This window comes from Engystomops pustulosus, chromosome 2, assembly GCF_040894005.1.
Source record: "Engystomops pustulosus chromosome 2, aEngPut4.maternal, whole genome shotgun sequence".
In the NCBI taxonomy this organism is placed as follows: Eukaryota; Metazoa; Chordata; class Amphibia; order Anura; family Leptodactylidae; genus Engystomops; species Engystomops pustulosus.
The window spans coordinates 120,136,942-120,150,541 of record NC_092412.1 but is presented as its reverse complement, the minus strand read 5'-3'; the positions used below and the strand labels follow the sequence as shown (position 1 = coordinate 120,150,541).

General features: G+C 38.2%; 1 protein-coding gene across 9 annotated transcripts in view; it reads right to left on the bottom strand.

Annotated features, from left to right (window-relative positions):
• AUTS2 (activator of transcription and developmental regulator AUTS2) overlaps positions 1–13,600 on the bottom strand; it is a 959,393-nt gene that overhangs the window by 668,429 nt on the left and 277,364 nt on the right. Inside the window, exon 1 of one of the 9 annotated variants that reach the window (XM_072136193.1) lies at positions 11,319–11,532. The exons of the other annotated variants lie outside the window; for them this stretch is intronic. Within the exon in view, the coding sequence (XP_071992294.1) occupies positions 11,319–11,366 (48 nt within the window). The 5' untranslated portion in view covers positions 11,367–11,532. Of the gene's footprint in view, positions 1–11,318; positions 11,533–13,600 lie in introns of those variants that run through there. 9 annotated transcript variants of the gene reach the window in all.

Genomic DNA, 13,600 nt, shown 5'->3' with positions numbered 1-13,600 from the left:
ATGCACCCATAAAATGTGTGGGTCCTCCAGTGACCTCTTAATGCTAGATAGTACATCCAGTAAAGCAGGAGTAATTTAATTCAGTAACGAATGTCTCAGTCCTAGAAAGTGGTGCTTTTCACTCCAATAAGACAAACGTCCAATCCATCCTTATATAAATAATCCTAATATAAATATATAAATAACAAGGTAGCAGTAATGTGAATGCTTTATATCTGTCTGATTGCACAGACTGGCTCTTTTCTAACCAGTTTATTAATTTTCGTAATGAATTTCTCATCCATAGATTTTTTATGCCAATATTTACATTCAAATGACTTTAAAATAAAGAAACATTGCATTTATTTATATCCTTGTTTTGTAAACATGTCATGATGTGACTATAGAGTCCCAAGGGCCCCACAAAAGTAGTGTGTATGACATATTTACATGCCCAGCTCAGCAGTATTGCCTGTAGAAATGATTTTCAAAATGTTGGCAGCTAATGGTTCAAAAATCCATCAAATTCCGAGGCAAACTGCTTAACAGTCAGGTTGCAGAGGAGCGCTTTGACTTTATTAAACATGTTTAATTACAGACTAAATGAAAGAAATTATTATTATTAATTCCTGACATTTATTTCAGCTTTGGAGCTGGATGTCTTTATAATGGGCAGAATGAGAAAAATAGTATATAATTACACATGGAGTGTTTTGCCAAATGTTGGAAATGTTAAACAAGAAGCACTTGTTTTCTCTCCAGAGGGAAAGCATGTGATGTGTCGCTAGTGACTATAAAAGACGCCCACAGACCTGACATCTTGCCAGCTTATGATAGGTACACCAATATTTGGAATTCCTATAACAGAGAGCGTATTGAAACATAAGTGCCAGCATTAGCATTCAGTGGGAGACAGTTCATAAATGCTAAAGGAACAGTCCATGTAACAAGCTAATCAGGTTTGCTAGCAGTCCCAGGAAAGGCTATAACAAAAATTCCACTTTGAATTCCAATTGAAAAATGCAAAAAAAAATTTGAAAACATTTTTTGAAAAATAAAATCTGAAAAACAAACAAGAGTTAAAAATTTACCATTTTAGAGTTATAAACTTAGACAAAATTGTTCCTTATGTGTTACCCATTTTGTGATTTGTTTGTAAGATAGCATAAATGTTTATTTTAAGCAAGGACCACACTTGTTGTGCATCATAGAAGATCGTTTAGAAGTTTAGATAAGTGGAAAGAGTTGGAAAAAACTTGAAGTACAAGATAAATAGGCCCGCTCTTCAACTCAATCTAGAGATTGTTTATCCCACACAGATTATGTAAATGCTTTCAATAAAAACAATATACTAACAACATCTATCAAGTACCTCCACATGCATCAGTGATAGACATGGCTACCTCATGAAGACTATATTTAGAGTGTAAACCAGTTCTGGATCAATGTATTGTTATTGCATGCTTAATTTCGATCATTACTCAAGTACAATCATACTTAATATAATTATATTTAGCAGATCCATTCACCAACAGCTGCGGAATTGTTGAAGGAAATGTCCAGGATTACAAAATCATTTTTTTAAAATAGTCATATCATTTGTATGACGATTAATGAATCATTTTTACAAATGTTTCATAATTTCTTGAGGGTCATAGCCTCAAGAAAGCCTGAAATAAAGTAATTTATTCTAAAATCCAGAGACAGCTTCTTTCTGAAATGTAATCTTCTCTGTTTGCCATTATTTATACCTGGTACATCTTATATACTGCATTGTGCTGCATATTTTTGCTTATAGGCATCCTTTATTTATAACTATTCTTTCACACAGCTGTCACACTTCTTACAGATGCCTTTTAGAACATATCCGTCTGTTTTAAGGTCATCTTCTACATGTATTAGGATAGAAACTGCAGTGTCAGATATGTTGTGTGCCAACTCAGTCAGCCAATAAAATGCTGCTCACAATCCATATAGCTGGCAATGCAATTTAGTATATTGGGCACCATTTGATGATATCATATGCATAATATGAGTGATACTTTAATATTCCATATCACAATAGTCATCCTTGTTAGATATCAAGAAACTTGATAAAGTGCATCATAAAAAACAGTATTTTAAAATATCTTTAAAGAATCTGTCACTATAATTTTCCGTGCATGGTCCCATTGTGATGAGACAGTGGGGCTCATTTACTAAGGGTCCGTGGAGCGCATTTTCATCGGGTTTCCCGACGATTTCCGTTTTGTGATGAGTTACCCCTATACATATTACATTTTTTGTCTTCCGTTGCTAGCCAGTGTCTTGTAGGACAGTCACTGTAGCTGGTGGCAGAATTTGACACATCCATTTAGTAAAGATTTTTTCCTCAATTATAGTGGAATCTGGTAGAAGTAGTACATCTCAGGTTGCATCCATGGCAACGCTGCAGATGTTTTCTCTAATTTGTGTGGCTGCACACTATTGTAGTAAATGAGGGAATGACTGGCTACAAGAAACTCCAAAGACCGCAAGTGTATGAACTACATATGCAAGACCACTAACCTTGTCCCTAAACTGGAGAGGACCAGTTCACAAAATATCCTATCTCAGACCAGGACATGCACCACTTTTCCCCAAATGTCCCTGGAAATTAGGGACTACTCATGCAAAGTAGGTACAATTGGTAAGTATGGTAAGGGTATCTCAGAGAGTTGCAACTCGTAAGGAAGACAAATATTAATATTAAAACTAGTTTGGCACCTCTAAAGCACAAGAGGAAAGGCAATAACCATCACTTATTTATTGACAACCCAGACTATTGTGGAGACCCTGAAATATCACAAGGTCTCTGGTCTCACTGTAAGAGCACTTACAGGGAACCTGTAATCATAAGTTGGCCTAATAAACTACTACTAGATTTTTTTCAAGCAGTTGAACAGCTTGTAGATCATGTTTCTTTCATGGCCCAACTTGGTGGCATAATCCAGAAAATCAAATTTGTAGTGAGATGTAAGCAAGATGAATAAAGTCAGGGGAGAGTTTAACACTGATGTCAAGCTCTACCTATCTCTGAACACCTGCTCCCATGTGATTGACTTCATGCGCCGGACTCAGGAGTTCTGATCAATGATGTCCCTGGATGAAGGACGATTAATTACAGTTAAGGGAATGTTCTAAGCCAGGGAAAGCTTGACTTTAGTGTTAAACTCTCCACCTTATAAAACTAATTAACATCTGACTTCAAAAGGTAATTTCTGGATGATGCCACCATACCAGGCCATGAAAGAAACATAATCTAGAAGCTACTCAGCTTCTTGACAACAGACTGGTAGTGGTTCAAAAGGCCAATTTCTGATGTCTGGTTCCATGTAAGTATTAATTGTGCCACTCTTTTAATAAAGGGAGTTGCTGCAGTGAGTTGTAAGACTGCAGTTGTGAATATCATTGCAAAAGTAAATCTCTTACTTGTCCTGATGACTAGATTTAGTCTGGTATCCAGACTGTTTAGGATCACCTCAAGTGCTTTAAGAAGTAGAGATGTTGACATACAAAGCACCATTTGTAGTTGCAAAACATTTGACTGCATTTTGCGTCCCACATGCAATGGGCCGTGTGCTGTTGCATGTAGCAATCTGACATTGCCAGGTAAGCACTATTCACCCGCCAATGTACATAGGACAACTGCTGCACTGAAATACTGGAATAGGAGGTGCCCTATCTTTAGTCATCAAGTTCCCAATGTAGTGGTGCACGGTGTCTCATGGTGCATAAATCGCATGGTGCGGTGAAATGGTCAATGGACTATTTGTATGCAAACAGTATGTAAATTTACAGTTATGTTTTCACTATTATTATTCTTATTAGCGGCATATCATCAGGTATTTGTAATGCTGAAAAGCAGGTTTTACTCAATAAATTAACCAAGAATGGGCTATTTTTATTAAAATAATAATAATAATTTTCTCTTCCTGTTACTCACATTTCTGGGGAAGTAAACCACAAAGCTTAGCTCATTAATCTTTTACAGTTTTTGTAACCAACTGTAAACAAATCCACTTCTTCAATTATTAACAAACACTTCCAGACCCTTACACTACAATAAGCCAAGAAAGGACACAGGCATGAAAACAAACACCCTATTACCAAGATTAATGCAGCATTTTGTCTGTCACATGCTCAGATTGTAAATCGATAATTTTCTATTTGGCTGCTCGGAAATCAAAAGGAAAGAAATGTTTTATATTGTATCCAGTAGTTTTTGTGGCATGAACCCAATATCCTCATTGCATTTAGAGTGTGCACTTGAGAGGAAAGAGATAGCCACACATAAATCAGCTTCAAGCATCTCTTGCCCTCTCAAACACAACAAATTCCTTCAAGGCTCAGGAAAGTGTCATCACAGTTCATTGCTCAAGGACATGTAAGTGGCAGTCTGCCTGCGTCTACAGCAGCATCATTCAGTTCACTCTTGGCAGCCTCATTGGGAAAATGCTGGATGCAAGAAGATGCAAGCATTTTATTCATGCTAATGTCTCCACTGAAAAACCATCACATAACTTCTAAGACCATAGTATAATTTATAATATACATATATGGTATGTTGTACTCTATATGCAAAGGTGGCATGGATTGTATAGATAGATAGATAGATAGATAGATAGATAGATAGATAGATAGATAGATAGATAGATAGATAGATAGATAGAGATAGAGATAAGTCCAAAAAAATAGGCAGCACTCCAAGGTTGTAGTCAAAAACGTGAGGGTGAAGCTTTATTCCATGGCAACGTTTCGGTGGTTTAATCCGCCTTTATCAAGCATTAAACCACCGAAACATTGCCATGGAATAAAGCTTCACCCTCACGATTTTGACTACAACCTTGGAGTGATGCCTATTTTTTTGGACTTATTTACAAAAGACCGTTTGCCACAGAACTTACGGCTTTGCACCACCTTACCATTTAAACCAGTAGTGCTGCTCCGGATTTTTCTTTTTTCTAGATAGATAGATAGATACACAAGGAAAGTCCAAAACAACACACTTCATTAAAATAATATACAACAGCACAAATAAGTCCTAATTACCATGGAAGCAAATATAGCTATGGAAAATATAGTGGAAGCTCACAGTTTTCATATGCATCACATACTCACATGAAAACAACTCTTATCATTTTATTAGCAAGCTGTTTAACCACAAAGGGTCAGGTTTGACCAAACTGGCTGGCAACGAGCCATCCCAAGGCACACAAGGCATTCCATCAAAGGGAATCTCAGGGAACTATGAGGACTCCCACCTGGGTCTCAGTTTGTTGCCTCAGTCTGCTCTGGAGTTCTCAGATTAGGATTAGAACTCTCAATGGAGGCACGTAGCCTCATCATATTTGGTCTCTAAATGATCTGGAGATTTGAAGGTACCAGTTCTGTTGCTCTATGATCTTTAATAATAATTTTTAATAAGACTCCTCTTGGGTCCAGATGTTACAGACACATGATCGTGGTGGGAGGGGCTTTAGGTCAGGGCGTGTCCAAGATAGAGCTCAAATATCTGGAGTCACTTAGGTTGTGTTGTTACTCTCTGGAGGGGAGATTTAATGCCCATCCAATTATCTCCCAGTGGCGCACCACCATCTCTTGTATCTTGTGATTATATATGATATATATGTATATATAAAATGGAAATTCAAGGCGGCAATCTGCTGACCAACAAGGTTGTGTGCAGTTTTTCAGGCATAAAACCTCTTTAGATAACAAATGGAATAACAGGCAGCCCTCACAGAATTCAGTGAAAATTCAGGTGAAGATTTATTTCAAAAGTGGCAACATTTTGGTGTAACACACCTTCCTCAGGCTAAAAAAACATGTATATATGTCCAATGCATCATGAGTAGAGATGAGCGAGTATACTCATCCGAGCTTGATACTCGTTCGAGTATTAGCGTACTCGAAATGGCTCTTTGTTGGGACGAGTATCTCGCCGGCTCGAGATCGAGCATTTACTTAACGAAATACAGTGAAGAACAGTGAAGAATACAATGAAAACAGTGAACACAGTGGACACAGGATCATTTAAGTGAGGAACACATTGAAAGAACACAGTGAAGAACACATTGCAGATGTTCCGTACATCTGCTAACTTATCCAAAGACACGCGCGCCGAACGGTGTTCTCCACAATAGTATGTGAAGAACAATGGGGGTCATTTACTAAGGGCCCGATTCGCGTTTTCCCGACGTGTACCTCTTAAGTAAGCATCATGGAGATGAATTCCGTGTGGCCATAGCATGCCTCTATCTCATCTGCGACTGTTCCAGGGGGAGGCGCAGTCTATAAAGCGAGATAGACAAGGTTGTCTCCAGGTTTCAATAGGCCCCTGGTTGACAGAGCCTCAGCGGGCCCCTTTGCAGTGAACTCACATGGAGGCATTAAAAATTCAGAAAGTAAAACAGTCTCCTGTTCCCCAAAGTATTCCGTAGTTTATCATATCAACCCCCTTATTAGAATTTTATGTGCAACTCCCATCGTGGTTATTTTATATAAAGCCCCCTTTACCACTCTTTGGATTCATTAGATACAGCCCCTTCACCCCATGTACAGCCTTATGTGGGCCCCTCCAGCAGCACTGGGCCCTGGCACTTGCCAAGGTAAGCCCAGTGCTAGTGCCAGCCCTGGGGAGAGGCATGGCCCATAGTGGATGGCACCAGGTACCATCATGCTGCACATACAAAGCTGATGCTGGGAAACCAGGCAGACAGAAGCATTCCGTCACTTGCTGTAACCCAATGTAGTGTAAAAAATTGTACATTGTTTATCTGTTTTAGCCTGAGGAAGGTGTGTTACACCGTAATGTTGCCACTTTTGAAATAAATCTTCATCTGAATTCTCCGAGTGCTGCCTGCTTGTGATGGGGTGGGTTAGGCCTTTGAAATGTGATGCATGTGACCTACAGGACATGAATCGCATTGGACTGGCTGTTGGTGAAGGTGTGAGTAATATATACTATGTGGGCACTGTAACAAATGGTTCCTGTGGGTACACTGTGACTTTTGGTGGCTGTGGGAGAACAGTGAATAGACACTTTGGGGGTCATTTATTTTATCTCTGTTTGTTTTGGTTTGTGTTTCCATCTGCTTCTTTCCATTTTCCTTATGTATGGTTTAGTCTGGAGTTTTTTGCGCCAAGAAATGTTGCAAATATCCCACAATATGAAATGACAAATATCATTTGCGACATTTAGAACATCTGGAATAAAAGATAAATGTGTCTTACTGACAAAAAGCAAATGTCCGGTCGGCGGACATTTCAAAAGGTCCCCAAAAAGGCGCAAAAATTGCAATGCGCCAAAAAATGTCTCATTTTCTTTTTTCTTTTTGATGTGTGTATATATATATATATATTTTTTTTTTTTTTTTTTTTTTTTTTTTATTTATTTTTTATATGTTTCTTGTACCAGTAGGCTTTTGCCAATTTACTTGGGTTGCACTTTATTACTATGTGATATTACATTATGTGTGTGAGACAGACAATTACGTTGACTGTGGTTGGAGAGCGACCTGTAGGCGGCTTGCTCTGAGCATCAGATTGTGACATTTGGACAATTGAGACATTCTTAGGTAACTGTTAGCATGCCATGTACATGGCATGGTCATCTTGTAGGTTGTTAATGACATATATCCCAGGTATGCATCCTGTTTAGAAAGACAATAGGCTAGTTCATTAACAGTGAGCATTTGCTTATCTAGATGCTCGTAGCTCCTCAGTAATTGTGCTGTCTCCATGACTTTTTCGTCATTATGGAACAATTGTTGCCTGATGTCACCTATATTTTTCATAATGACTATGTCACGCTCATGGTTATCGCACCACTACATAACATGTGCCTTTCTTTTCACAATGATTGTGTCATTCTCCTGGTAATTGTGCCCTTACGTAACTTGTGGCTCTCTCAGTAAATTGTGCCGCAATACAACATGTGATTCAGTTCATAAACTTACCTTCAGCTGTAACTTGGAGATTGTATAGCGACGCATAAAGGATATTTTTGTGACCACTTCTTACTGGTTACGGGTGATTGTTGCTTAGTTACTTCCTAACTTAGTGCCCTGGTCGGGGTGCGCAAGCGCAGTAACTCGGCGCTAAACATGACTGATAGGTTTTGACTTCTGCTCCTGCGCTGATTATTCGGCACAACGCCTCTTTGTGTGCCCCTCTTAATGGTAGTATATTTAAGGTGAGTGTGGTATGTTTGTGGCTACTTACCCTTGAGGAAGTTGTCTTGTATGAGGAGACTTGTTGGGAGCCTTGCACCACTGTTCTTATTCATAACTCTGCCTGTATGCCAGCCCTATAGGGGTCCTGTACCATGCCACTCACCTCTAGATGAATATCCAGTGGGATATGGGGCATGCATTAACTCTGTAATGTTTTATTTTGATTGTATTGTATTTTCCTCTAGATATGTAAAGCACTGTGGATTATGATGGTGCTCTATAAATAAGGATTTCTTTATAAAGTGATATTTTGTATTTACAAATTACAAATTATTATTTACATTTACAAATTATTTGAAACTGTTTTACATCTAGGTGCAAGCGATGACATCATATTGTGGTTACAGGCCTAGGCTAAAAGAGATCATTAGAAAGATTCTTGTACTGTCCATTCAGATACTTGTACACTGTAATAAGATCAGACGTTAACTTACTTTTCTCAAAGTTAGACAAACTGTCTTTGTATTCTAGTTCATTAATTTGTCAAAACACGTTGATCGTCTGCACATATTTAGTTATATTCCTGAAACACTTATAAAGAAGACTGCTTTTATCAATCCTGGTGGCTTCCTGTGAGTGTTGAGCATTTTGTATTCATTCTGTGTGGATCCTACATCTTTGGATTTTACTACTTGCTCCAGAGCTGAGACCAGGAGGACATAGATTTAAACCATCGGGGTGAGCTGGTTATTCACCTACGGTTGTTCTGCTTTTATATAAGAAAACTTTATTCCTAATGAATGGAGCAGGTCACCCATACATTCTCTTGCTCTGTTCAATGTCTATTGAAATGGGCAGCAGGATGCTTGCTCAACCTGCTACTAAATAAGCCACATAAGCCAATCTGCTTCTGTTTTCTAATGCTACCAATAAAATTTAATGTGAGCATTTATGTGTGGGTAATCTTTTAGGGGTAATAATTCGATCTTTCCATTTTAGGAAGTAAAAAGACTTAGTGCAAACCTGGGTAAGCCATTCCATTTCCCATAAATAAAATTACTACATATACGTGTATGCAGTTATCTAATTCTTCATACAGTGCATGTATGCAACTCTGCATGCAGTGAATACCGGGGCTGGGGCAGCTTCAGCCTGTGTGTGCCTGTACCTCCTCATGGATTCTTCCTCTATTCCACACCATCCCCTCCCTCCCCTGCCTGCTTAATGCCCATGAGAGGAAGTGGCGAGGAAGGAGGGAGCTGCACGAGTGTGGAAGAGAGGAGGCTGACACAGGCACACACAGGCAGCAACTGACTCCTCACAAGGGACTCACCACAGGTTGATGGCAGGGAACAGGTAATGTTTATTAAACTTATATAAAAACTACTGAAATTATTCAGAATGCTAACAAAGGCATTTTTAAAATCAACATTACAGAGGCTAGTGGAACTTGTCACCAGCTAAACATCCCAACAAACATCTTGATAACTTTCTCGACACTGTGTGGATGTCACAGAACTAAAAGTTATTCTAGAGTGCCATGAACCTGACATAAAATTGGTTTAGGCTTTATTTAGATGTGTCACCTTTTTAAGTTGTTCTTGGTTCAGTGCCTCTGCTCTAAACATAGGCACTGGTCACAGAAGTCCTAAAGCTTCACATGGTATAAAATAATCCTGGCCCAATAATGGTATTATGTTATTGTGAGAACATGAGATCATCTTTAGCACAATTGAACAAAACACAATTTTTCTAGCTCTTGTTGTCCAACTTCTGAGGGACAGTAGTGATATGTGTTATGAGCTGCATTGCTTTGTATTAGACCGTATGGAGCGAGTTGAGTTGTCTTGTCTTCATGATCACAGTATATTGCACCATTTTGTAAACCCTTAAAAAAATTTTTTTTTTTAAACTCAATGTAAATAAACATGTATATTGAGTTTTACAGCAAATCTTCACTTTGGGGCCAATTTTTTCAATGTATTTACTATTTATTTTGCTAACAATTAGGCATTATAAGTTTATGAAAAGCAATCTATACAATTATATAAATAGAAGCTTACAGTTTTAGTTACCTTCCATGACCCTCTATGTGTTTTTTAAACACCAAGGTTTACAAATTGTGAGTAAAATCTATTGCACTTTCTATAGCATGGTCACTTGCATGGGACCTTATAACATGTCTATAACATATGATCACAATATAACTGCTGGGGTGTATTTCGATGTAAAACATCCATAAGGAGACTTCTGATTTTGGAGATTTCTGTAACAGTTGCCATTGCCCAGACACTCATGACTATAAACAAGATACACCTGGTAAATCTCGACAGATGTGTTTCTATAGGAGGACTACTCTTAAACTCAAAAACACAAAGGTACTAATGCTGTAAAGAACTGAGTTAGAGAACAGCATTTGGAATTATCTGGAATCCAATTAAGCATTGAGAATTATCTGAAATGCAATTAAGACTGACCAGAGGATATGGAAACTTCTACATATTCATTCATAGTAGGCAATGAAAATATCTTCTAATACGCATAGTAAAGTACAGCTCTTTAAAACTTTTAACTCATCAATTTTAAGTCACCCATGATAATGGTTTCAGGTTTACAACTTTATTAATTATCAAATTATTAATAGATTAGATAAATGATGTATATTACTTACAATAATGTAACAATTCCATTACAGATGAATTATGCTGATAAGGAATTAAAAAAATGAAAAACTAAAGAAGTTTAGCTATTATGATGTACCATGAACAACTAAGGAATCACAAGGTATATTATTCCCAAATCCATTGCAATATATTTCACCATTGTTGATATAAACTACTCTGCTATTGTCTATACCATCATTATTATAATAGCCAGTGAAATATAATCTTGATATACAGGTCTAGTAAAACTAATTTTCTCTTGCCTTGTTGGTTGAAACTGACTAAGGAAACATGCTTTAATCAATGTAAAACATTATCATGATATCACCACACATTGTGCCAAGTAAAATAATATTGAAAAATTTTCCATCATTACTCAGTTAATTTGTCACCCTATTAAATGATTTGATACTTAACTAACCAATACCAAACACAGCAAATAGCCAAAACCAATGACAACAGTTACAATTTGATGACTTACCTTCTCTGCATACTTGAACTTGACATAAAACCAGCTGGACTTAATCATTATGCCTGATCTGGAAAGTTTGCAGAATAGTTATCCACTTAACAGTTAATGCTTGTGTTTGGCTATGTCCTTGCATGTGATGGAGCTACACAAAAGAAGGGGAAGTAGTCCTAAGATTCCTCTTATCTGCCCACTACGTCCTGTTGCGATCTCACTCTCTCCATCCAGTGTGAATGTTCTGGCTCTGTTTCTCTGTCTGCTTGGCTGCCTGACAGGAGAATTCTTCAAATGGACTTCAGCAGCATTCGTCACAAATGGCACATGTCAGTAAGCCAGGAGGAGGCCGGCTTCAGACCTGGCAGCATCCCATGAGAACGACCTCCCTCCAGTTAGATGAATAATGAATTCCTCAACTTCCCTCCAGACACGGATTAACACCTGGCTAAACATTATTCTGACAACATGCTGCCCAGTCAGGGATCTCAGCGAGAAAAGATTAACTCTTCTAACCCTTAATAATGTCATCCGTATTGCTCACCCTCTATCCACCTGTAAAAATGGAGACAAGTGCAGCAAAATGGATGACATGTATAACTTACTTTTAGATTAATTTTTTTAGATAAAACATACTGAATATCTTGAGTGAAATACAAAAATATACTTTATGTAAGTTACCGAACTTCAATTTGTACGGTAAGCTCAAAATTGAGAATGAAAAAGTTTACAGGCTACATTCACACGACCATATGGGGGACATATATACGCCCCACGTATATATGCCCAATATACGTCCCCCACAGATGGCAATGGGCGCACGGCGCCCTACGGGAGTGGTACGGTGCAGCACACGTGCGACACCGTACCGCTCCATACCCGTACCTGCGCTCACCTCCTCCTCCTCTCCCCGCACGCTGCCGTTGCCCGCTACAGTACGGTATGGCGGGCAGCGGCAGTGTGAATGCAGCCTAAGGCTTAGATTTACTAAAATTACAAAACTTGTCCTTTGGGCATATATTGTATACTGTATTGCAGATTCTGATCATTACACAATCTGCTTTAATTTGTTTGGTATAAAAGATAAAGTGTTGTTTCTTTTGAAAGAGATTTTAAGTGATTTATTGGTAACTTGTCAGCAGACATTGACCCAAGAATTATGTGGTCTGGACAATTAAAACCTTCCAGATCATGTTTCTTTCATGGCCCAGTGTGGTGGTATCATCCAGAAAATCAACTTTGAAGTGAGGTGTACTGTGTATATGTCTTACACAGTCGCAGAGGGGAAAGTTCAGCACTGAAGTCTAGCTCTCCTTGTCACAGAATAGCCCCTCAGCTGTGGTTGATTAATTCACCTGACTCATGGAGAAACAGTTCCTGAGTTCAGGAAATTCAGTGCTGAGCTCTCCACATCCATGACTTTAAATCTTACATCTCATTTGAAAGTAAATTATACCACCATGTTGGAACACAAAAGTAACATCATTTGAAGGCCTGAAGCGGCTGACAGTGTACTGGTAGTGGTTTGTTGGGTCGATTTTTAATGACAGGTTCCCTATAAGAGGTTTTTATGTTCCAAAACCTATATTGCCAAAAAATTCTGATAAATGCTCATCTTTCCACAGTTGATCACAAACCAACAAATTTTTGTTGCAACCTCAATTTTTATTTGTTAGTCTAATATAAATCTCTTAAAGAAAAAAGAAATCCCATGCACTCACCCAGACTGTGACTTCTTTTATTCAAGCCATAAAGGGAGCAAAAAACATGTCAGTCACGGATGAATGATGGACCATTTCACTTATATAGTTGACTCAATATAATTACTGTGGCCAGCGACTTCTGTATGGCCATGGTTACTTATTAAAGGGAACCTGTCAGTAGAAATTGGCCTAATAGACCACTACCAGTATGTTGTCAAGCAGCTCTCCACCTTTCAGATCATGTTCTTTTCATGATCCAGTGTGGTGGCATCATCCAGAATTTCTACTTTTAAGTGAAACGTAAATTGGTTGTATAAAGTCAAGGAGGCAGAAATTTCAACACTGAAGTCAAGCTCTCTCTTCCTCCAAAAGCCCCCTTCTCTCTGATTGATGGTCTAGTATGCAGAGACATCACAGATTAGTAGACATCTAGAACTCCCCACCTTGCCCTCAGTGTTAAACTTTCCTCCTCCTTGACTTTATACAACAAATTTATAGCTCATTTCAAAGTATATTTGCTGGCTAATACCACCACACTGAATCATGAAAGAAAAAAAAAATTGGTGATATTCTGCTTGACAATTTTTGGGTAGTGGT